This window comes from Mustela putorius, unplaced genomic scaffold (genome assembly GCF_011764305.1).
Source record: "Mustela putorius furo isolate JIRA1106 unplaced genomic scaffold, ASM1176430v1.1 tig00000242_pilon_pilon_pilon, whole genome shotgun sequence".
Taxonomy (NCBI): domain Eukaryota; kingdom Metazoa; phylum Chordata; class Mammalia; order Carnivora; family Mustelidae; genus Mustela; species Mustela putorius.
The window spans coordinates 19,535,656-19,562,133 of NW_025421325.1; the positions used below are offsets into that span (position 1 = coordinate 19,535,656).

At 39.4% G+C, this 26,478-nt stretch overlaps 1 protein-coding gene across 3 annotated transcripts in view; it reads left to right on the plus strand.

The window, feature by feature from the left end:
• Positions 1–26,478, plus strand: part of BLK (BLK proto-oncogene, Src family tyrosine kinase) — a 69,911-nt gene that overhangs the window by 24,283 nt on the left and 19,150 nt on the right. For all 3 annotated transcript variants that reach the window (XM_004766072.3, XM_013063304.2, XM_013063303.2), the window contains exon 2: positions 25,417–25,525. In XM_004766072.3, the coding sequence (XP_004766129.1) occupies positions 25,418–25,525 (108 nt within the window). In that variant the 5' untranslated portion in view covers position 25,417. The remainder of the gene's footprint in view (positions 1–25,416; positions 25,526–26,478) is intronic.

A 26,478-nucleotide genomic window follows, 5' to 3' on the forward strand; every position in this document is an offset into this window, starting at 1 on the left:
CCAGGGTCTGTGCAGAAAGTTCTTTGCTGGGGACAGAATAGGTCCTCACGTGGAGGAAAGATGGCTCTGGGCTGCCCTGGGTGCAGTCAGGTGGAGCTCCTTGTCCCACACAGCTGCTGGGAACCCACATTGTCACACTCTTTCTGGAAAGCAATCCGACAGTTTGGATCAGGATCCTGAAACAGCCGCACACAGTATTGGTCCAAATTAGTGTTCCTTCTGAGAGCCTAAACTGAGGTGGAAGAAACCCGAAATGTAGGCAGCAATTTTTGCACAAATATTAGATAAAGCTGTCCATGTATGTATGTGTGCACACACATACAGACGGTAGGGCAAAATTATAAAATTGTGTTTATTTTAAGTCTGAATGATGAAAAAAGCCTCTGGTGTAGTGTTTAGTGACAAGAGGAATACAAAACTGTACGTACAGCCGGATCATAGCTAAAATGTATTTAGAGACTATTTGCTCCAGGCACTGCGCACTTTGCTTCTACCTCCTGCCTTTCTCCTCTCTCCCCGTGAGGCTGTTATTATTTTATAGCCTGGGAAAATGAGATTTCAAAAAATCAAAGATACTGATGAATGTGGTATAGTTTATAAATCATGAAGTCAGGATTTAAGTCCATTTCAAAGATTCCATTTTCAACCATGCTCCATACTGGTTTCAGCTTTGGAAAAGCGCCCTCCCCCATGCCCAAAAAAGATGTAAGATAAAATACCCCAAATTATTAATAGAGCTTGTCTCTGCATGTTGGGTTTATAGGAAACTTTCTTTTTAATTTTTTATAAACATATATTTTTATCCCCAGGGTTACAGGTTATAGGAAACTTTCTACTTTTTAAAGTCTTATATTTAAATTTGTTGCTATATGAGTACATATTATTTTCATACAAAGTTTATCATTTTATTAAAAAATAAGTTGTCACACATAAAGCTATACATAAATTTGGCTTATCAATATAGAAGCAAAAATATTTTTAAAAAAGAGATTCGAGTCAAATATGATATTTCATATATTGTCACTAAGTGAAGCTCATTCCATCATGAGAGAATTCAACATTAAGAAAAATATTAATCTGTCACATCAAGTCAAAATAGAAACGTAATTGTTGATAATTGTCCAGATTGATATTTTGAAAGACATTATACAGAATTCAGTGACATTCCTGTGAAAGCTTCTTGTAACCTAGAGAAAAGGAAAAGTTTCCAGATATCTATTGAAAGCCAACAGCCAAATTCAAGATAAATGAGACGGGCCTAATATTGATATCAGTTAGCTTTGTTTTGGAAATTTTACCCTGTATAATGTAACAAGACAAAGCAGTAAAATTACATATTTAAGGAAAAGATGTAACAGATGACATATTTGTCTTCCTGAGAAATCTAAGACAAGTAATGGAAAAACTATCAGAATTAATAAAATAACTCAAATACAAAAACACCAATAGATTTCTTTTTTCAATAATAACATTAACAAACCCAAGTTCCAAACTTAATGCATGAATTTAAATGTAACACCAACAAAAATTAGCATGGCCATTTTTAACTTGTCAAAATTATTCTTAAATTATATCGGAAAAGTGAGAAAGAAAGAAAGTCTTAAAAGAAGAAATTGAACTGCATTATTAAACTGAAGTAATTACACAGGAACAAATAGAGTCCAGAAACAAGCCCATGAATACGTGGAAATTGAATATTGGACAAGCAAGCATTTCAAATTATTGAGAAAGATGGGTTTTTAAAAATACTAATTTGTTTGGAGAGAGAGAGAATGAGAATGCAGAAGCAGGGGTGGGTGCAGAGGGAGAGGTCGGGAAAGAGTCCCCAGCAGACTCCGAGCTGAGTCTGATGCCGGCCTTGATCCCACGACCCTGAGATCGTGACATGAGCCGAAATCAAGAATCAGGCATTTAACGGACTGAGCCACCCACAGGTGCCCCGCGAAAGATGTATTTTCTTTTAATTCATCATATAGTATTTGATTTGTCAACAAAAATGTTTCTCTTCATTCCTGAAATATTCTATATATTTTTCAAAAAATTTAATTTTTGCCCTTGACATTTAGTTCTTCCGTCCATTTGAACGGGACAGTTGAGAGCAATTGTAAAGTAAGGATAGAATTTCATGGTTTTTTTCTGTATGGAAAACCAGTTGTCCTGGCATCATGCATTGAATGGCTCATCATTTTCTTGCTAATCATCTATATCTCTTCTGGAATGTACTATTTTCCAAATGGGTAAAGGTCAGCTTGGGTCTCTCTATTCCACTTCTCTGTTCTATTCATACGCCTCCACTCTTAATTGTCACAGTTTTTAAGAAGCATTTGTATCTCATAGGGATCTTCTACCTTATTCTTTTTCTTCAGGGATATATTTCCTGTTTTGGGTCTTTGCTCATGGGTAAAATTTTATTTATTTATTTATTTATTTATTTATTTATTTATTTGAGAGAGAGAGCACAAGCAAGGGGAGCAGCAGAGGAAGAAGGAGAAGCAGGCTCTCCGCTGAGCAGGAGCCCAGTGAGGGGATTCATCTTAGGACACTGGGATCAGGACCCGATCGAAGCCCATTTTGAGAATTCACAGTAGAGAGGAAGGAGCTCGCCTTACTGCCCTCTAAGTCCACAAAATCAATCAAAGCTTTGTTGTTGAGAGAAATTCTCACAGATGGGCACAAGGGATCATGATCATCATCGTGCAATTTGTCATCATGAAAAAGTGGAGACAACCTCTCTTCAGTAAAAAATGAATAAATGGGAGGCACCTGGGTGGCTCAGTGGGTTAAGCCTCTGCCTTCGGCTCAGGTCATGATCTCAGGGTCCTGGGATTGAGCCCCGCATCGGGTTCTCTTCTCAGCAGGGAGCCTGCTTCCCCCTCTCTCTCTGCCTGCCTCTCTGCCTACTTGTGATATCTGTCTGTCAAATAAATAAATAAAATATTTTAAAAAATGAATAAGTGGTTATATAAAATGAGGTTTATTCACTAATGGAATAAGATTAAAAAAAATAGAAGACCTAGAGATCTATGTAGCAAAATGAACAAACCTTAAAAACACAGTTTGGGGTAAAAAAAAAATGCAAAGTGGTGACACGTATTATAAAGTCACTTTTGCAAAACATACCAAACAAAAGTATAGAATGTTTGTGGCTGTTTATCCATATGTCACAAACATATAAACTCAAACATGGCAATAGCATTCACTGACTTCGAGATAATTATTTTTTTTGGAGACAAAGGAAGAGGAAAATAATGATCAAGCTTTAGTTTTATCTGTGACATAAAAAGAGAAGGGAGGAAGGAAAGGGAACTGATGTAGATGTACATCATATAAGTATCTGTTTGATATTAGTCCTATTACATTAGTGCGCTTTGCAAATACATGAAATATTCATAAATAGTAGTGAAAAAATATAAACTAGTTGTATATTTCTTTCATCTTGGGGTGGGAAAGATATTTCCAAGTGTGAACACCCAAGGTAAAAATTGGTAAGTTGAATAGATGGACTGGATAAAGATGTTATCCTTCTATGTACAATAAATACCATAAATAAGAAAGCAGAAGATAAGTTGAAAAAAATATTTACAAGATACATGACAAAGTAATATATGAGTTAAATATATTTATCATGGAAAGGGATTCTGTATATCATTAAGAAAATGATAAACACCTCAGTGTAAAAGTGAGGTTGATAAATACAGGATAAATATTATTAGAAAATGAAATTAAAATTATGGTTTTTTTTAGTTTTTAGTCAAAAAATTATGAAAAGCTTTTCCTCTTTTCTCTCTCTTTTTTTAAATTTTATTTTATTCTTCCAGCATTCCAAGATTCATTATTTGTGCATCACACCCAGTGCTCCACACAGTCTGTGCCCTGCTTGATACCCACCACCAGGCTCACCCATCCCCCTACCATCCTCCCTTCCAAAACTCTCAATTTAAATTTTAAATTTTAACTGTGAGTTGAGCAGTTTGACAAAGATTTCTTTAAAATTTGATAAAAACCACTGACGAAAGGCCAGACAAATGGGCTTCCTTCATCGCTGTGAGAATGTAAATGAGCATTACCTTCGTAGAGATCAGTCCAGCATCAGAGACGAAGATCCTGACATCTATGTATCTTCCTTGATTTAGTAGTTCCAATTACAGAAAAACAGCTTTAAAAATATTGGACCAACGACTAAATACATATTTTACAAAGATGTTTATTATGGGTTTATTTGTAATGATAAAAGGTTGCAAATAACTTATTTGACCAATAGTGGTTAAATAAATTAATGTTGAGTCTGCACCATGGCATGTAGTTACTAATATTGGCTCCAAAATTGCATTTATTTATATGTAGTTTACCGTACTCTTTACTGAAATAACTGTATTATAATACTGTATACACAGTTTGGCCCTATTTTTTTAAGATTTAAATATTTGTTTTGAAGAGAGAGCAAGAGGGAGAGAATCTTTAACAGACTCCCCACTGAGCACGGAGCCCCATGGGCGGCTCAATCTCACGACCCAGCAAAATCATAACCTGAGCAGAAACCAAGAGTCAGATACTTAACCAACTGAGCCACTCAGGTGCCCTGGGCCCCCGTTTTTAAGAAGTGTAGATACATCTATAAAAAACTCTATAAAAACTCCAGTGTTCATAGTGATTCTCCATATGTGGTAGGATTACAGGTGATTTTTATTTTGTTCTTTGCATGGATCTGAATTTTTCTGACTTTCAACAGGTATGTATTACCTGCCTATGAAAAATTAGGTTAAAAAGTAAAGGAAAATTTTTAAAAAATAAGTTAACTTAGTATGAAGAGCATAATAACATTTTTCAGAGAAAGTACAGGGAAATACATACTCATATACTGTGGTATGAAATGCCTAAAGGCCGATTTGGCAAAATAGATCAGAAGACTTCAAAATGTTACGACCTTACACCTAGCAATCTCACTTCCAGAACTTTTAACCTCAACCAAGATTAACGGGGGACATGAACAAGGATAAGTACACGAGCAAAGGGCACCCTTGCCGCATTCCTTCTGATACTAAAAGATGGAAACAGCTTGGGTGTGTACAAAAGCAGTGGGTAAAATACTGATCAGATGCCTCGCAGCCTTGTAATGTATACTACGGGCAGAATGGGTAATGCCAGGAACAGATGGACATGATACACTCTTTTAAAAGCAGGTCACCACCAAACAGGATGTAGATAATGATCCCAGCTCTGCTTTTTTTTTTTTTTTTCAAATGGCAATGGAAAATTATGTACCAGAATGTTCACAGAGGTTATCTCTCTGGATGACGGTGTTATAAGTAATTTCTGTCTTCCTCTCTACTTTCTGGATTTCCTATAACAGAAGCAGATTCCTTGTGTAAAGAGAAAAGCATATTTAATGTGATTCATAAGAGGAGGGCGAGTCCTCCAAGCTTGAATGGAACACAGAAAGGACAGAATTCCATCACGTCATTCATGCTTTCTAACGCTGCTCAAGGGCACATGTTCCCATGTATTTTATTTTTTGTAGATAATTGTCTAGTTTCTTTTTTTTTTAACTTCACATTTTAAAATAATATTTAACGGTATTATGTATTTGAGCATGTTGCTTTGTGTTTAATCCAAATCGCACTGAGGTATGTAAAACAAAAATGTAAAGTCTGGGGCACCTGGGTGGTGCAGTCTGTTAAGCCCGGGACTCTTGGTTTTGGGTCCTGAGATCGAGCCTCCTCTGAGCACTGCATTGGGCTCCATGCTTGGGGAATCTGCATGAGATTCTCTTTCCCTCTGCTCTTCCCACTTGTTCTCTCTCTCTTTCCCTCTCTATAGAATAGATAAATAAACCTTAAAAAAAGAAAAAGAAAAAAAGTAAAGTCCTCCAATCCTTTGGCTTGTGAATTTCATTCCCAAGAAGTGGCTCTGTTAGCAGTTTCATTTATATGAAGGGCTTCCAGACATTTTCTTTTCATTTGCAGATATATTTATACACTGCCTGCCTCTGCACCCCTCCCCCACCCCCGCCAACAAAGATCAACCCAACAGAGATCATATTATACAAAGCTCCTGCAATTTGCTCTTCCACTTCACAAGCATGTATTCTGGGCCTTTTCCTTTGTCAGAAACCTTTTTCTTGTTGTTTGTTTAAGATTTTATTTATTTATTTGATAGAAGTCACAAGTAGGCAGAGAGGCAGGCAGAGAGAGAGGAAGGGAAGCAGGTTCCCTGCTGAGCAGAGAGCCCGATGCGGGGCTTGATCCCAGGACCCTGAGACCATGACCTGAGCCGAAGGCAGAGGCCTTAACCCACTGAGCCACTCAGGTGCCCCAGCCAGAAGCCTTTTTTATTTTCCCTTATGTATTTGGAGTCACACTCAGTTGCTACTATTTCTCTCTCTCTCTTTTTTTAAGTTTTTTTTATTAATTTTTTTAATAATCTTTACACCGAACGTAGGACTCAAACTCATGACCTTGGGATCAAGAGTCACATGCTCGGGGCGCCTGGGTGGCTCAGTGGGTTAAAGCCTCTGCCTTGGGCTCAGGTCATGGTCTCAGGGTCTTGGGATCGAGCCCTGCGTCAGGCTCTCTACTCAGCAGGAGCCTACTTTCTCTTCTCTCTCTCTCTCTCTGCCTGCCTCTCTGCCTACTTGTGATCTCTGTCTGTCAAAAAAATAAATAAATAATCTTAAAAAAAAAAAAAAGAGTCACATGCTCTATGGACTGAGTCAGCCAGGTGCCCGTCTGTCACTATTTCTTTTATCTCACATGCCATCCTCTTTTTTGGATATTTCCCCCCATTTTTTCTAGAGTCATTTGTTTCATGCCTAATAGCATCATTAATTTTCCCCTGTGGGTGTGTGTGCCTTGTGCATGTATACGAGGGGAGATTTCATGCTCTTAAGGCTTAACTTAAGATGCCAGAACAGGAATAAATCTTTTCCACCATGCTAAGAACTCAACACACCATGGAATATGCAACTCAACACCCTTCAATGGCCTCCAAATGCTCTTTTTTAAAAATCGGCTTTAATGAGGTATAAATGACATTTGCCCATTTTAAGTGTACAATTATGAGGTTTACAAATATATGCCTTTGGGTAAAGACCACAGTCAAAATGTGGGCTATTTCCATCACCCCCAAAAGTTTTCCCAAGGCCCGTTTTGTTCAGTCTCTTGACACCATCCCCTTGTCCCTGAGAACCACCGATCAGCTTTCGGTTACTGTAGTTTTGCCTCATACAGAGCTTCATATACATGGAAACATACAGCATGTTTTTGCATGTGTGTTTGGCTTCTTTGTCGTAGCACAATGCTCTTGAGATTCAAACAGGTTCTTATAGGTATCAGTTGTCTGTTACAACCTTAAATGTTTTAAATCCATTCATCAGCTAATGCATGTTTCAGTTGTTTTCAGTTGGGAGCTAATAAGAGTAAAGCTCCTAAGAACCGATGCATACAAGTCTCTGCGGTCATAGGGTTGCATTTCTCTTTGAATAATAACTAGAAATGAAATCTCTGGGCCAGAAGATAAGAATTTCCCAGACTGTTTTCCGAAGTTACTGTTCCATTTCACCTTACCGTCGACATTGTAAGAAAGTGGCAGTTTTTCCACAGCCTTGCTGACACTTGATGTGATCAGTCTTTTGATATTAGCCATTCTCGCAGGTGTGTAGGGATAGCCCACTGTGATTTTTAAATGTCATTCTCATAAAAGTCAATACTATTAAGCACCTTTTCACGTGCTTGCTTGCCATTCATCTATCTTCTCTGTTCTAGTATTTATTCAATTGAACTTTTGTCTTCTTTTATGAAGTTATAAAATGTATTTACATATTCTTATATCAGATATATATATTTCAAATATTTTCCCAGTCTGCGGTTTACATATTCATTTCCATAATAATCCTCTCTCCCTGTCTCTCTCTCTCTCTCTCTCTATATATATATACACATACATATATATATGTATACATATGTATGTTTCTTTTTTTTTAGAGAGTGTGTGCACAAGTGGGGCTGGGGGGCCACAGGGAGAAGGAGAGAGAGAATCTTAAGCAGGTTCCATACTCAGCACAGAGCCCAACATGGGGCTCCATCTCATGACCATGAGATCATGACCTGAGCTGAAATCAGGAGTTGGATGCTAAACTGACTGAGTCACCCAGGTGCCCCAATAATAGTATCTTTTAAAATGTACAAACTTTTAACTTTGAAAAATCCATCAATTTTTCTTTTACCGTTTATGGGGTTTTTTGTGTATTTTTAAAAAATTTTTATTTATTGGAGCCTGGGTGGCTCAGTGGGTTAAAGCCTCTCCTTTCGGCTCAGGTCATGATCTCAGGGTCCTGGGATAGAGACCCACATGGGCTCTCTGCTCAGCAGGGAGCCTGCTTCCCCCTTTCTCTCTCCCTGCCTCTTTGCCTACTTGTGATCTCTCTGTGTCAAATAAATAAATAAAATCTTTACCAAAAAAAATTTATTTATTTATTTGTCAGGGAGTGAGATAGAGAGCACAAGCAGGGGTAGCAGCAGGCAGAGAGAGAGAGAAGTAGACCCCCTACTGAGCAAGAAGCCCAATGCAAGACTCAGACCCTGAGATCATGACCTGAGCTGAAGGCAGATGCTTAACTGACTGAGCCACCCAGGCATCCCTATAATGTATGGTTTTTATTCCAAAAGATTTTTTTAACTAAGCAAAATCACAAAGATTTTCTGCTATGGTATTTTTTTAGAAATATAACATATCCATTTTTAGCAACTTTTATGATTTTTTTTTCTTTTTGACTGGGTTTTAGCGATTTGATGATGATATAACTTGATGTCATTTTCTCCATACATGAGGCTGATTGACTTTCTTGAGTCTTTGGGTTTATGGTTTTCACACACTTGGAATTTCCATCTTTCATATCCTCAAAGATTTCTTTTTCTCTTCCAGCCCCTTTCTGATAATCCAATTACCTTTTTTGGCCACTTAATACTATCTCATTGCTCACTAGAGCCCAATTCCCTTTTCCCAGTTTTGTATCTCTCTGTGCTTCACTGCGGATAGTTTCTATTGTTGTGCCCACAAGCTCACTGGTCTTTCTTCTACAGGATATAATGTGCTATTGTTACCTACTAGAGGTGTTTTTTGGTCTGTTTTACAGATCACATTTTTCATCTCTAGACGGTTGATTTGCGTCCTTTTTATCTTTTTTTTTCTCTTATTCTATTTCATGATTTTATTTTTAAAAAGATTTTATTTATTTATTTGACAGAGAGAGAGATCACAAGTAGGCAGAAAGGCAGGCAGAGAGAGAGGAGGTAGCAGGCTTCGCACTGAGCAGGGAGCCCGATGTGGGGCTCAATTCCAGAACCCTGAGATCATGACCTGAGTTGAAGTCAGAGACTTAACCAAGTGAGCCACCCAGGAGCCCCATATATCATGATTTTCAATTATACACCCCAATCTATTTATATAATTTGTAATGGCTGTATTAAGGTTCTTGTCAACTAATTATATAGACTTGCTTTCTGGTTCTATTCCTGTTGATTTGTGTTTCTCCTGGTTACAAGTTATGTTTTTCTATTTCCTTGCAGGCTTAGTAATTTTTTTTTGAAATTGTATAATTAAAATACAGGGTTATATTAGTTTCAAGTGTACAACTAATGATTCAACAATTCTGTACATTACCCAGTGCTCATCAAGATAAGTGTGCTCTTAATCCCCATTATCTATTTCACCCATCCTCCACCGACCTCCCCTCTGCCCATCCTCCACCGACCTCCCCTCTGGTAACCACCAGTTTGTTCTTTGTATTTAAGAGTCTGCTTTTTCCCTTGGTTCATTTGTTTTGTTTCTTAATTTCCACATATGAGTGAAATCAAATGATATTTATCTTTTCCTAACTGACTTATTTCACAAAGCATTATACCCTCTAGATCCCTCTATGTTGTTGCAGATGGTGTGCCTACTAATTTTTATTGGGTGCCAGATACTGATTTTTATAATGAAGTTGAATATTGTTGTTCCTTTAGAGAGTGTTATTCTTCATTATGGCACACTATTAAGTCTCTTATGGATCAAACTGATCATTTCAAGGCTTGCTTTTTTGATTCTTAGAAATCATATCAATGTACATCAGTCTGTTTTGGACTCCTCTGCTAGCATTAAAGATAGAAATAAAATCATCATTTTGAACCAAAAAAAAAAAAAGTCATCACCAAACCGAGGTCAACTGGATTTTCTTCTACATTATCTTCTAGGAGTTTATAATTTCATGTTTTATGCTTAGGTCATGATCCATTTTTAGCTAATTATATAATGTGAAAGATTATATAATATATAAATAATATATAATATTATATAATATATAATATATAATAATATATAAATAATATAATAATTATATAAAGATTATAATGTCTATGTATGATTGATTGATTGATTGATTGAGTGGATGGCCATTTGTTCCAGCATTGTTTGTTGAAGAGAATATAGTTTCTTCACTGAATTGCCTGGGCACCTTTGTCAATGACTAGTTAGCTATATTTGTGGTCATCTATTTCACTGTTTCTTGGTACCCTGTTCTGTTAATTGGGATTGCTTTAAATCTGTAAATCATGTTGGAAAGAACTGAGATGATAATAATATTAGCCTTCCTGTCATTGTAAATGAAACATATCTTTATTTATTTATTTATTATTTAGATTTTTTTTATTTCTTTCATCAGAATTTTTTAGCTTTCTTCATATACATCTTGTTCATATTTTGCTCAATTTATACTTTATTCTTTCATTTGTTTGAGGTAAATGGTATTGTGTTTGTAATTTCAAATTTCAATGCTTTATTGCTGTTATATAAGAAAGCAAATGACAGGTTGCCAGGGTGGCTCCGTGGGTTAAAGCCTCTGCCTTTGGCTCAGGTCATGATCCCAGGGTCCTGGGATTCAAGCCCCACATCAGGCTGTCTGCTCAGTGGGGAGCTGCTTCCCCTCTCTGCCTGCCTCTCCGCCTACTTGTGATCTCTTTCTGTCAAATAAATAAATAAATCTTAAAAAAAAAAAGCAAATGTCTTTTCTATATTAATCTTTATTCTGCAACCTTGCTATAATCACTTATTAGTTCCAAGGGGGTTTTTTTGGTTGTTGATTCTTTTGGATTTTCTACATAGACAGTCATGTCATCTGTGAACAGTTGTCTTTCTTCCTTCTCAACCTGTTAGCCTTTTATTTTCTTTTCTTGTCTTACTGCATTAGCTTAGACTTACAGTATGGTGTTGAATGGGAATGGTAACAGTGAACATTCTTGACTGTTTGCTGTTTTCTAGGATGCTGCTTGACATTATAATCTAGATCATTAACTTGGAACTCCCACTGTATCCATCTTAATATTTTTCAATCACATTTTTAATTCATAAGAACTCCTTTGTTTCTGATTTTTCATTTTCACATCAACATATTCCTTTTAAATTTATACAATATCATGTATAATTTCTCTGAGGACACTAATTATAGGTTTTCTTAAAAGATATTTTCTGCACTCGGGCGCCTGGGTGGCTCAGTGGGTTAAGCCGCTGCCTTCGGCTCAGGTCATGATCTCAGGGTCCTGGGATCGAGGCCCGTATCGGGCTCTCTGCTCAGCAGGGAGCCTGCTTCCCTCTCTCTCTCTCTGCCTGCCTCTCCATCTACTTGTGATTTCTCTCTGTCAAATAAATAAATAAAATCTTTAAAAAAAAAAGATATTTTCTGCACTCTATCTCTGCTTTCTCCTGAATTATTCCATTTGTTTATTATTAACCTTCTCTTCAATATTGCTCAATTTCTTCTGATTCTTTTGACACTTGGTTGACTGTTTATATTTATGCATAAATGACATTGTTCTGTATTGATAGTTGATATAGCTTTCCTCTGTAGCTATGTGAGACTGTTTCTCCATTGACCGGTTCCCTGAATAGAATGACAGACTGTGCATTTTGATTAAGTTGTGTGGGGTCTTCTGAAGGTGCAAGAAATAAGTAAGAAGGTAATAAGACTGGCTCCCTTAAAAAGTGATAAAAGGTTTGTAAAGCTAGTTGTACTGCCTGGGACCAATAATCATATTAGTTGCTATTATTGGCCATGGTGGTAGTGATGGTGGTTGTATCTAGATTTGTGAACTTCATACCTACTAGAACATCTAAATCTTTTCCAGGCAAAAATTACTATTTTTATGTAGCCCAATCTACATGCCAACCTTGTATATATACTGTCTTTATTCTTTACAGTAATTATTCAAGGTAAGCATACTATTTCCACTATGCAGATGGGAAAACAGGTTTGGAGTAAATAAATCACATTGCCTTTCAAACAGCTATTAAGCAGCAAAGCCAGAATTCCACACATTTCTGTTAGTTCCCAAAGTCAGAAAGTGCTCTCTCCACCACACCACTGTGTTGTCCCTCACACACTATTACTGAGTCTGGCCTTTCTGCTATGATGCCTCACTGGTTGATTTTTTGAGCCTTAATTGCATGCTTTTTTCCTCTTATTTTAATTCAACTTGTTTGTTTCAGGCTTTCATTCCTGAGGGATTTTTTTTTTTTAATCTGACTGTTAGTTTTCCCCCTCATTTTATATGTTCTGATTATCTAATGAACAAAATTTTTGAGTCTGCATATTGCTGAGAAAATATTGACTAAAAAATGCTGAAGTTAGAACCCTGAAGCATGCCACTATAGTCCTTCCTCGATGTGAGATTTATCTATTATTTAGCACTACTCAGTAAGGTAGCTTACTTAGACAAATTTGCCTGGCCCTGGAATAACAAACCTTGCCCAGAATGAGACTTACAACAGGAATTATAAATAAATGAATAACTTGAAAAATCTCATCACAAGTGTCTTATTTTTATTACTTTCCATGCTTTGGAACAGAATGGGATCAGTCAGACTTCAAAGCCAGGTAGAATTGGTTTTTAAATATGTGGCTCCAATGGGGCACCTGGGTGGCTCAGAGGGTCAAGCCTCTACCTTCGGCTCAGGTCATGATCTTAGGGTCCTGGGATTGAGCCCTGCATCAGGCTCTCTGCTCAGCAGGGAGCCTGCTTCTTCCTCTCGCTCTCTGCCTGCCTTTCTGCCTACTTGTGATTTCTGACAAATAGGTAAATAAAATCTTTAAATATGTGGTTCCCTGTATGGTCTTGGGCAAGTCCTTAAACCTCACTGAACCTCAGTTGCTCTGTATGTAAAATGGGAGGAAATATGTCTGCTGTCAGGCATAGACATACTACATATAAAGCACATGGCATAGCCTCCAACCTTGAGGAAGAAGGAGTACTAGGCACTGTGCTAGTACATATGTTCATGTAATAGGCAAATCCTACAACAAAGAGTTTTATATATTAATTTTAAATCTCTGTGTCTCTGGACATCTGTGTCTCTAAACCCATTCAATAATCACAATTGACCCCAAAACATCAGGGATCTGAGACTTTTTTCTTCGTTTCTTTTTCTGTCTTTAATCTTTTCCAGCTTCATCTTTGAAAGCATAAAATAAAGCCAATTTTTTCCAGTTCAAGTATGTGCTCCTTGCCCCCTAAAACCTGGTAGATAAAGGTGCTTCTCTGCACAAACTTCCCTTCTGTTTACACATTCCATCTCTGGGTTGTGTTTAATAAATGCTGGAAAGATGGCTCAAAAAGACTGAATGATGGATAGTGTCTTTTTTTTTTTTTTGAGAGAGAGTGTGTGTGTATGTGCATGCACAAGTGGGAATGGGGTGGGGAGGTTCGGAAGGGCAGAGGGAGAGGGAGAGAATCTTATGCAGACTCCACACTGAGCACAGAGCCCAATGCAGGGCTAGATCATACAACCCTCAGATCATGACCTGAGCCCAAATCAAGGAGTCGAACGCTTAAACAACTGAGCCACCCAGGAGGCCCCAGATAGTGTCTTTTTAAAGAAGTCCAAGTCAAAGGGGTGCCTGGGTGGCTCAGGGGGTTAAAGCCTCTGCCTTCGGCTCAGGTCATGATCCCAGGGTCCTGGGATGGAGCCCCGCATCGGGCTCTCTGCTCAGTGAGAAGCCTGCTTCCTCCTCTCTCTCTGCCTGCTTCTCTGCCTACTTGTGATCTCTGTCTGTCAAATAAATAAATAAAATCTAAAAAAAAAAAAAAAAAAAAGAAGCAGTCCAAGTCATGAATAGACAGACCTGGGAAAATACCTGTGAACTCAGTAAGAGAGAACAAATCTTTGAAGACAGAGATGAGACTCAAATCCTTGTTCTGCACCTCAGTTTCTTTACCCCCCTGCCTTCAGTGTCCTGTCTGAGGACGAGGAGGATGATGGTGATTCTGTTTAGCTCACAGGATCATTTTCAAGTTTCTAAGGCACAGAGTGTGAAAATGCTTTTACAAACTGGCAAGTACCATAGGGAGGCTAGCTGTTATTACAGAAAAGCAATTATTTCCCCATGTCAAAAACTTGCAAAAATATGATAATACATAAACAATATCTGTAGGGAAGATAGAAAAAAATTCATTTCATTTAAAAACAAGATCACCGGGGCACCTGGGTGGCTCAGTGGTTTAAGGCCTCTGCCTTCAGCTTGGGTCATGATCCCGGGGTGCTGGGATCGAGCCCCGCATCAGGCTCTCTGTTCAGCGGGGAACCTGCTTCCTCCTCTCTCTCTCTGCCTGCCTCTCTGTCTACTTGTGATCTTTGTCTGTCAAATAAATAAATAAAATCTTAAAAAAAATAAAATAAAATAAAAAATAAAAAATCTAAAAATAAATAAATAAAAACAAGATCACCGACAGGAAAACTACAAGCATTATTTATGAAGGGTTCATATGAAGAAATACCCAAGCAGGCCGTCTTTTTTTTTTTTTTTTAAAGATTTTATTTATTTATTTGACAGACAGAGATCACAAGTAGGCAGAGAAGCAGGCAGAGAGAGATGAGGAAGCAGGCTACCCGCTGAGCAGAGAGCCCGATGCGGGGCTCGATCCCATGACCCTGGGATCATGACCTGAGCTGAAGGCAGAGGCTTTAACCCACTGAGCCACCCAGGCGCCCCAAGCAGGCCGTCTTTTTAATCTTTTTTACAAGTAATACTACAAAAGTGCAGCCAAATAAAGAAAGGGTCTTTGTGAAGTGGGGTTGGTGAACCTGTCTGCATCAGTATCACTGGGGATACTTGTTAAAAATGGAGACCCCCGGGGCGTCTGGGTGGCTCAGTGGGTTAAAGCCTCTGCCTTCGGCTCAGGTCATGATCCCTTGGTCCTGGGATCAGGCTCTCTGCTCAGTGGGGAACCTGCTTCCTCCTCTCTCTCTGCCTGCTTCTCTGCCTACTTGTGATCTCTTTCAAATAAATAAATAAAATCTTAAAAAAAAAAAAAATGGAGACCCTGGCGCCCCACGTTGGCCCAAATATCAGAACTGCTAGCTAGGGCTAGGCCTCGGGAATTTGAAAACTCCCAGTTGGTTGTACTGCAAACCAAGGTTGAGTACAGTTGTGCTAAGGAAGCATGATTGACTCCATCAGGCAGTAGTGAACTCATTATTTGATCTCTTGTTCAATTTTTTTAAAGAAAACAATGCCAAAAAATTTAGAAATTAAAAAGTAGATTAAGACCCATAGTCCCATCAATACAAAGTGCAACAGTAGTTGTATTTATGTTTTGGGATAACAGAGACATGTTTTAATTATCATTACTGTGGGTTTTTTAAAAATATAAATTTGTATGCTGTCTCCAAATAAGGGAATTTTATTCACAGGCTAGGAATTATAACAAGAATTTAGATATCAACACGATGCCATTTTTCCTCATAAATGTCTACCAAATTTCAAGCTTCTCCATGTCAGCAGAATCAGATGTGGGTGACTCAGTCAACATGTGTCTATATTTTACTTAACACAGATTCACAAGAATGCCGTCTTCCTTCCTGAAGCTTGCTCAGCACCCTCAAACATTTTACCACTCAAAAATCTTTTCTATCAACCCTACCACAGTGGGGAGTAAATTTCCACTGTGGAAACATTTTTACTCTACAAAGTTGAAATAGCCACATGTGTGTCTCCTCAATGTGCCTGAATTGGCAGTCAGTTTGACCAAGAGCACAACTACGTTGCAAGTTTAATCACTTCTAGCTTGCCCCCTGGCAGGGGTTCGTCCGCGCTGTAGGGGCTCTACGTGCTCAGCCAGGTGTCACAGCTCTGTATCGGGTCCTATACCAGTACTGGATAAATATGCTACTAGTATTTAAAGGTATCACCCAAGGTGGTAACTGCGGTTTCTTGAATAATTCCATCATACCCTCTACAATCCAGCCAGTGGAAAATACTCTTTCTTGAGCAAGGTTTCTATCTCTTTATCTCTGGAAAAGCACTATTCTTTATATCCAAATACAACCCAACCCTGGTAGAACTCTACATGGCATTTTTTTTCTTTCTGAACCTTTAATTTCTCGACTCCCTACTAACAAATGTGGAAGGAATGTTGGAATTAGAGCATCAGTATTTAGTAATATTTAGTAGCCCTTAATAGAAACATTAGTTGAAGTGTTGATGAGGAAGTTGGCAATGGAGAGATCAGACCAACATCACTTGAACCCAGATCTACGCTAGCATCATTAAAGTGGCATAGCCAGACAGTGTAAGCCTCCTGATAGTATGCGATGTGGAGCACATAGTCCTTCCATAAGGCATCCCTACGAGAGAAAGATGAACCTGGATCTAATGTAACCCACTGAGTTAACTCTATGTACAAGGAATAGGGAGATAGAGAAACAAGTCATTATAAAGGAGCAAAATCCAACATCCAGAATATTCTATAGGACCACCAACCTGGTTTTTACAAATGATGGCATGAAACTAACTAAAACGGGGGATGTGGGCTACTCTAGTAGAGAGAGAGAGACAGAACAATCATATGTTATGTATGAAGTTTGTTTGAATCCCAAATAGGACAAACCAACAGCAAGAAGCCATTTTTGAGACAATTGGGGGAAATATGAATACAGATAGGCTGTTAGATAATACCATGGAATTATTGCCAGCTTCATTAGGTTGATAATGACATTATGGTTATGTGAGAAATGTCTCCACATTTTAGTGATGTATGCAAAGTATGTGAAAGTGACATGGCATGTTTCAAGCCATTTGTTTCATTTCATTTCAGAAAGTTTCAATCCTTTATTTATTAAATGATTTGTCTTAATGTCAAGAAAGTAATGTACAATTATGGAATTGGGTGATGAGTATGTGGGTGTTCACTATTCTCCATATTTTTTATACTTTGAGAATTTTCATTAAAAATCATTTTAATCTTGGGGTGCCTGGGTGGCTCAGTGGATTAAGCCTCTGCCTTCAGCTCAAGTCATGATCTCAGGGTCCTGGGATGGAGTCCTGCGTCGGGCTCTCTGCTCAGCAGGGAGCCTGCTTCCTCCCTCTCTCTCTGCCTGCCTCTCTGCCTGCTTCTGATCTCTGTTTGTCAAAATAATAAACAAAATAAAATCTTTAAAAAATCATTCTAATCTTAAAAAATTACATTTGAATTGTCCTTTAAGATCTAGCTTGTGTTTCCTTCCACGTGGAAGTGATTTCTTCTTGCTGAGCTCAAAAAACATCTTTTCAGTATGTAATTCTGTCTACATTGAATTTGTAACTTGGGTATATGTCTCACCTCTATCCTGCCACAAGGACGGACTCTGTCATTATTTCTTCTCTCCGTCTTTGCCTGACACAGTACATGGTTGACAGCAACTGAATGAACACAAGAATATAGAGCTCTAAGAGCCAGCACTACTGCTATTTCACGTTCACATGTGGAGGGAAATATGAGGCAGCCTCATTCAAGCTGAGTTATTTGAAGTTGAGACTCGGAAAATGGGTTTCAATTCAAATTCTTTGGCTCCTTTACTGATTCAGAGTCACAGGGCCATTACTATACTTTTCTCAACTAGGAAAGGGATGAAGCACTAATGACATCATGGGGGCAGGACTTGGAATTCCTACATGTTGGAAAAGACATAAAGGAAGAGAGAACTCACTGAAGGGAAGCCAATATCTCGTCATGGTGGCGAACACCTGGGCTGAGCCCTGGCTTTGCAGATAGGCTCACCTGTTCCCCCTTGATGCTGCCCACCCATACCTGACAGGTCAAGTCAGAAAGGTAAAGTTTTTAGCAAATAACAAGGCAAGGTTTCCAGACTGCAGACTTAGGAGCCAGTCAGAACTGCATGTAAGGCCCACCCCACAGCTTGACCTGGACAGACACTTTCATGTCCCAAGTTCATCTCTCTATAGAAGGAAAGTAGCAGTGCCTATCCCACACTGTTACTGAAGAGATTATTATTGATAAATTGTATATGCGGAAAAATAGTAAATCATTTATCAGACACTGACTTTCTGAGATGGCATAAGAGCCTGTAATAACTAATTTAATCCTTGCAACACTTTGTTGTAAGTAGTTATTCTCACAAAACTAAGAGACAGAAAAGTTGAGCAACTTTCCCAAGGATACACAAGTAGGAGATAGCAAAACCAGGATTCAAAGCTAAGTATTCTTGTCCCCTGTGCTGTGTGGTCTCCCTCAAACATGACAACAAATGTAGCATGTCTGGCTTAGTGTCTGGCACCCGGGAAATACTTAAGACGTTATAGTATTTGCTATTTAAAAATGTAAACCAGAGTCAATCTGACAACTTCATGCATGAGACTTTTTTTTTTTTTCCAACCAAATCATCCCCCTGCCTCTAAAATAACATGTCTGGGCTTCTGGAGCAACAGTGTAGGTGGAGGGACTCAGAGTCATCAACACTCTTCTGGACCACACAACAGCCACCATCTCCATTGGCTTTGTGCACCCCTCCCCACCAAACACCTTGGCTTCCAACACCAGGGCCTCAGAAACCCCTCCTAAAAAGAGGTGGTAATCCCAGTGCATCCCAGGGCCATCTTTGGGCATCATAAGGCTCTGGAGAGTGAAAGTGTCACCCAAGTTGCTCTAGGCGTCTTCTAGTTAATATTTATTTAGCACTCTCTATCCTCTGTTCTGTTCCTGCTCTCATCTTGTTGGTTTGCATGACAACCATGAAAGTTATGTGCAAGCTGTTAGTCTTGACCTTTAGAAAACCTACATATTTGTGTTTCGCTATCCCAAAACATTTTCCATATGTTGCATTGGAGCTTGAGCACGTCAGCTGGTTGAAAGAACGTTCTCAGCATCACGGGGGCCGGTGACTGCCTGCTAAAAGCTCAGTCTTGGCAGAGCAACCATTTTTGCCTGGATAGTAGTGTTTGCACAATTGGTTTAATACTTCGGTGCATTTTTCTCTAATTTAACACAAATAGTCATAGAAATTGCATCCATAATGATGGGTGAGCTCCTAATTTAAAAACATCTATGAGAGGCTGAAAATAGATGGTGAAGATATGCCAAATAGACAAGACATAATTGAGAATTTCATAACATGGCTTAATTCTGCAGACAACTGCTCTTTACCCACAAAACAACAAAGTCAATTGTTTGATTTTTTTTTTTTCAGCATTCACCATTGAGTATGCTTTTTCAGGAAACCTTTATTTATGAAACAAGGAAAAGTTTCATACCTCCCCTTATAGATAAGGAGACTGAGACTCAGAGAGATAAAGGGGTTTCCCCAAGTTCACACGGCCATATATAGGTAGTTTTGAGCCCAGGTTCCTCGAACCCCCAGCTACCTGCACTGCACCAGGGAGTTGGGAGAAATCTGCCTGAGTGTGCCCAAACTCCAGAGGGGCACACAGCCCCCAGACCTCTCCACTCCGGTAGCAACCCCAGAGGTTTCTCCTCTGGATGGAGGGCTTCTGAGGCACCTGGCAACCCCCACGGAAAAGACGATAGGGTATCTGAACCTAAACCTGAACTATGGGTTAAGGGTGAGGGAGCTTCAGGTAGGGCCACTTGTGCACCTGCTTTGAGCAGTGAGTTCCAGACAGTACCAGGCAGAGATCAGCCTCCAGCTTCTGGCCCTTCCACCTCAGTGTGACCTTAGCAAGCCACCTCACCACTCTTATCTTCAGCCATAAAATGAGGATATTTGTAACCAGCCTATCGATATTTTCATGAATATCAAATAAATCATATACGCCAAGTGTTTTTCCACCTGTGGACTGCTGGGCAACTGTAAATACAGGGTTTCTAATTTCTCTATTTTTAGTTGCTCCCTCCACCACATCCCCTGTCAGGCTGAGGCTGTGGGCCTGTCAGGCTTTGAGCATCTCCCCTGGGGCAAACACTGACCTCCCTGCTCTGGTCAAATTCTGCACGGGGGGGCTTGAATCCATTCCAAATAAACAAACAGAAATCCCTTGCCTCACCTTCCCCTCCTCTTGCTAGCCGTCCCCCACTACACACACATACACAACACACACATCTGGGCACACTCGCGACATTGATACATGCACCGGTGCACATGTGTACACCCTCTCACCTTCTCTCCCTCTCTGTGTCTCTCTCTCACACCCACACAGACACACAGACTCACACATTTCTTCCACCCATCCTCTGTCCTTCACCACTGGAAAGGAGGCCAGTGTCTTCTCAGTGCAAGAAAACCACCTGGAGCCACCCAGGACACGCATGTGTTACACTTTGGTTTTGCATGGACTTCTGCATTTCCTGGCTCCGCCCAGCCTGAAACTGTTAAAATATCACAGCAGGGGGGCAGCCCCAGCCCCCAGACACAGCTCTAATCGTCACAAGGCCTCCTGAGTAGCTCTAGTCCCCAGTCAGAGTCACTGGGGTAGAGGGACCCATAGAGAACCTATGTATGTACAGAAACCGTGGAAAGTCATCTGTATATACACCGCTAAGGAGGTGAAGGACAAAGAAGTACGAGTAGTGGGTAATTTGATTTCAGGAATTTTACTTTCTGTCAAGTTGTTTAAACATTCAATTATGTTGTTTAAGTGGACGGAAATGTTTGTCAGGAAGTTTAAAATTGGTGGCAATATGGCTGACCAGATACGGCTGATCATTTGGGCCGTGGCAGAAGCAGAAGTCCAAGTTGGAAAAATTCTAGAAGCTGCTGCCTGCTGACCCTTCATTGAGCCAGGAGGTCGGGAGAAGTTAGGAAAGGCATGAGGCTCAGGCAGCCCTCATGGCTACTCAGTGGCTGTTCTTAAGAACTGGGGATGACCCTGGTTCCAGGCCTCATGCCTCTCTGTTGCTGGTCCAGGCACTGGTATTCTCTTTTTTTTTGCTGGTACAAATAATATATGCTTCCTATTAAAGAATTCAAGGAACATGTAAAATTATATGAAAGAAGGTAATAAGTTACATGAAGTCCTATCACTTGAAATAAACAACATTAACATTTTAAGAAATATCTTTTGGGGCCACAATATGTGCGTGTGCGCGCGCGCACACACACACACACACACACACAGAATTTTTGTAATTTGCTTTTGTTTTGTTTTTCTCATTTTCCGCCTCCCTTGTCTGTCTCTACCTCCCCTACCAATAATGAAAGTAAACAACTTTGCGTTCATCCTCCTAAACCTCTCTTCATGTAACATAAAAATGTATGCGTGTCTGCATAGAGGTTTCTTTTCTCATTCTTTGGTATTTCCAAATATTGAATAATTTTATGCACCTCTGTGCATCTTGCTTTTCTCATGTAACAGCATGTTCTAGAAAAGTCCTTTTAGCTTCACTTGTAAAGATGTAGTACATTCTTTTTAAGAGTTGTATAATATATTAGGGATTTTAGAGTGCATTTTTATTCAACAATTCCCCAAATGGTGAGCAGTTACAGAGTTTTTTTGTTTTGCCTTTTGTAGCTACCAGTATTGCTGCAATAAACATTTTTATACTGCATATATTCCTACATAATGATGTTTGATTAGTCTCTGAGATTCCCAGAAGTGGGATTGTAAATTTAAAGATATATGTATTCTTTAATTCTAATAAAACTGGAAAAATTTCTACACAGTCAGTAATATTTCATATTTTATTTGTCTGATAAATATCTATTAAGTCCTTACTCCTTGCCAGGCAATTTGGATTAAAAAATGAGTTAAGATAAAGATCCCAACCTTCACTGAGGGTTGATCCTAGAAATACAATGGGTAAGAAGAGATGAATGAAAGAACAGTAATTATATTAAATACTTTTGTACCAGGAATGTATGAAAATGTAATTCTCCCTTGCTTTCCCATCAACAATTGGTATTATCATTCCTTTTATTTTTTCCCCAATCTTATTGATGTAATGTGAATATTTTATCTTAAGTTGCATTTCTTAATTTGCATTTAATTTAACATTTTTCATGTTTGTTTATCTAGTGGGATTTGCATTGGATGAACTGACATTCACAATCTTTATTCCTTTTTTTTATTGAGTGGGTCATATGCTAGACCATATTCTTGTTTAATTACATGAGCTCTGTGTATATTATAAATACACATTTATCTGCAGTATGCCTTGCAAGTCATTTTCCCAATCTATTGCTCAGGTACTGACTTCATAATTTCTTTAACTATAGAATACCTTTCGCTTTTATAAATTTGTATTTTTGCTATCAGTATGTCTTTTTGTCCTTTCAGCATCTGACTACCCTTCATTGTTCATTGTTATTTCCAAACTCTGGGTCAAATATATAGTCTCCTAAATTTTCTTTCAATTAAATTTTTTTTAACTTTTTAATATTTTTTCAGTACATGTGGAATTTATTTTTTAATATGGTGTGAGGTAGGGGTTCGATTGCTTTTTCTTCTAGGTAGACAGCCACTTGTTAAATGTCACTTATTAAAATCAACCATCAGTTCTCCTTTGAAGTAAAATGTATCTTTTTCATATATACAATTCCAAATGCTCTATAATCTGTTTGCATGCTTATTATTCTGCTCCATTGATAATATGTCTGTTCTTATTCCAATTTTATGCTGTTTTGATTACAGTCTACTTTATCATTATTTTAAAGCTAGATTAAAACTTTATTTGGTCAAAGAAAATTTCAGATAATTTTATCCAATTAAAAATTGTAATTGTTGGGCACCTGGGTGGCTCAGTGGGTTAAAGCCTCTGCTTTCGGCTCAGGTCATGATCCCAGGGTCCTGGGATAGAGTCCCACATCTGGATCTCTGCTCAGCGGGGAGCCTGCTTCCTTCTCACTCTCTGCCTGCCTCTCTGCCTACTTCTGATCTCTGTCTGTCAAATAAATAAATAAATAAATAAATAAATCTTTTTTAAAAAGCTAATTTAATTATATTAGGAACAAGAAAGAGGACATAAGAAAGAGACGATGTTGAAATAATTACAAGACAATACTACATAAAACTTTATGGCAACAAACTGGAAAATGTGGAGGAAATCAAAGATCTATAAATCATATAAATCATCAAAATGGTGCAAGGGAGAGGAAAAATGGGAACTGACAAATTCTTGTAGAAGAAATTGGAAATCTACTTAAGGACCTACTTTTTATAAAAGGACCCCTTGGAGTTCTAAATAGCCTTTAAAGAAGAGAGTCCCAAGGTTATTAAACAGTTCAAGACCATAGGAAAAAGGTGGACAGTTCCCTTGTATGTTATAAAGCCAGCATTATCTTGGTGCTAACTCCTCATACACAGAACCCGTTCAGGAATATTGATTCTCATTTGAAATAAAATATTGGCAAATAGGATCCATCCATGTATCAAAAAGACTAGTGAACTGTAACCAAACAGCTTTTATTTCAGAATGAAGAGAAGTTTCAGTAGCAGAAAATTTATCAACAGAATTCATCACATCAACATATTAAATTATCATATTAAAAGATACTCAATAAGTACCTGATAAAATTTAATATCAATTCTTTTTTTTTCTCTTTAAAGATTTTATTTACTTATCTGAGAGAGAGATAGGGAGAGTACAGAAGAAGAGTGAGAGGGAGAAGCAGACCATCTGCTGAACAGAGAACCCGATGTGACATGAGGCTCAGTATCAATTCTTAATAAAAACCCATAATCCCTTGTGCAAAATTCTGATACCAAAAAAATATCTCTAAAAACTGAAATGTTGGCCCATAACTTTGGTACAAATTTCATTTAAAAAGTCCCATTCTTTACAAATGTGAAGTATTGCAAGGCCTTTACCCAAAGCATACCTCAACTAAGTATTCATGGATAATTTATTGTGGCTCTCTGTCCTGTATTTAAGATTATTATAGTCTTCCTTTTCTTCAAGGAGAGTTTGAGGAAAAGTAATATGAGACATGTGCTTTCACCTTTCTGGAAGAAAAGCACCACTGCATTTCATTAAATCTAAGACACCACTCTTTGGAAGGCTAGCATTTATTTTATGTATGACTGACATAGGGAAAAAAAGATGCTGCTAATTACTTTATGAACCATCACTAGTTGTAAAACACATCATGGTTTCAGAGATACTGAAATGTGAAAAAAAAAAAAAGGTGGGGTGCATCTTGGAATCAAAGAAATGCTATGAACACCTCCAAAAACAGTCAGGAACCCTCCACCAACTGCACGGCCCTTCAGACAAGAGCAGGAACTCAAGGTCCTTTCCTCTAAATGTCTGCCTGTTGGGGATGGGCCAGGTGTGAGGTGGAGTGGAGTAGCCAGTGGTCAGCCAGGACTCCAGAGTTGGCTCTTCAAAGGTTAAGTGACCATGAACCAGCTATGGAACATGTCAAACTTCAGTCTGGGACAGTGATCACGCCTATTTACGCTTACTTTAAAGTGGAAAGGATGACGGAGACAGGGTTTGGGAATTTCCCGGTCAAGTGTAAGCTCCTCTTAAAGAACCAGCCCTGGAACGGAGGCAGTGCTGATGTCCTGGTGACGCTGCCTGTGGTCTCTAGCATCTTTCCCACTTCCGTCGTTCTATGATCCTTTACCCAAGAAGAATCTTGGCTGTATTTCTCTCACCTCTAAGGAAGTTTCTCTGAGATTCCTGAGAAGAGGCAGTTGGCCTCAGATGCCTGAACCATCCCTGGGGCCTGAATTTATAGCCTCTCACCTGAAAATCTGAGACGGAAAGAACCTCAGCCATGTTCTTACACGGGCTGGGACAGGGACGTGACCTTCCCATGTAATGCAGACTGTGGCAAAGTGAAGACTAGAACCCAGCCCACCAGAATCATCATCGGACACTTTCCGGATGCCAGGGCTCCTGTCCCGAGGGCACTGGGGTCCACCCCAGCAGTTTCTGGCAGTTTGCTCAGGCAGATGATCTCTGTGTCCTAAACCCAGTCATTCCTTCTCTCTGGACCACTTCTTCCTGCTCTGGGGGGAAAAAGACAATGCCAGCTTAGCCTGCCAGATCCCCTAAACGGATTCCATGTTCTGATTTTGACTTTCATTGCCCTCCCACTTCCATCCCTCCTCCTCTTCTCTCTAATTGGCCATCCCGAAGGGGCTGGGGGAGCTCTTCTGTACTGAGGCTCTGAAGGCCTACTCACGTCGCCAGTCTGCTGTGTGTTCTCCGACAGGATGGGAGTGGTGAGCAGCAAAAAGCAGGTGAAGGAGAAGAGTAAGGCCCGATGGAGTCCTGTGAAGGTCAACACCCAGAGCAAAGATCCCCCACCACTGCCACCCTTGGTGAGTGATGGCTGTTCCCAGCTGGAAACGGAGGGGGAGGAAGAAGAGCAGAGAGCACATGCTTGTCTCCAGCCAGCACCAGGGCCATCTCTAAATAATTCAGGGCTCTGAAAAATCTGCCCCTTGCCCCTGCCACCAAAAGTGGCAGCCACCTCATGCTGGTGTGGCAATATAGTAGGAGATGTTTAACAGCCAGAGTGCCATGTTTACCCTGAATAGCTGTGTGCTTTGAAGCAGGTTACTTAACTCCCCTATGCCTCAGTTTCCGCATCTGTAAAATGGGTATAGTGAAAGTGCCTTTCTGATAGGGAGGTAACAACATGGGATGTATATACAACCATGCAATTCCGTAACATACTACCCTTCGAACAGAACCGGGCATGTGTAGTCCCCAGTAATTCTTAGCCGGTTCTTATTTCACAAGGGCAGCCTTGAAGAGAAAAAGAAATCAAAAAGATCGAGAAGAGGGTGTGGTGGGAATGGGTCTGAGGCACTTAGCAACATCTGCTGCCCCCACCCCTACCCAGAAGCTCCTGGACAACAGTCCCCTTCCTAGCACTGCTGCCCACCTTCCAAAGAGTTACTCTCCAGGAATGAGGAACCCTAAGACTAGCCACATCTCTCCAGCAAATCCTCAGCTTCCCGTGGAACCTGAGATGCTGTTCTGGCTTGTTTACAGAACACTTAGAACCCTTCCACAGAGGGTACTACATTCCAAAGAGGCATTTTTAGATGTCTATTTGTGACACTCCCCTTCCCCACCTGGCCACCTATCCCTTTTTGGTTGGGGGCAGTTGGGAGTCATGCCTGGAACCTGCTCTCTTGCTCTCTGCCTCTGGGGGCACATTCAACTGTTCATCAATTTAGTCCAACGGTGACCTAATGGGACGTAGGATTGCTAATCCCATTTCTTAGACAAACAAGGCATTTTATCTGTGTCTCAACTTAACACA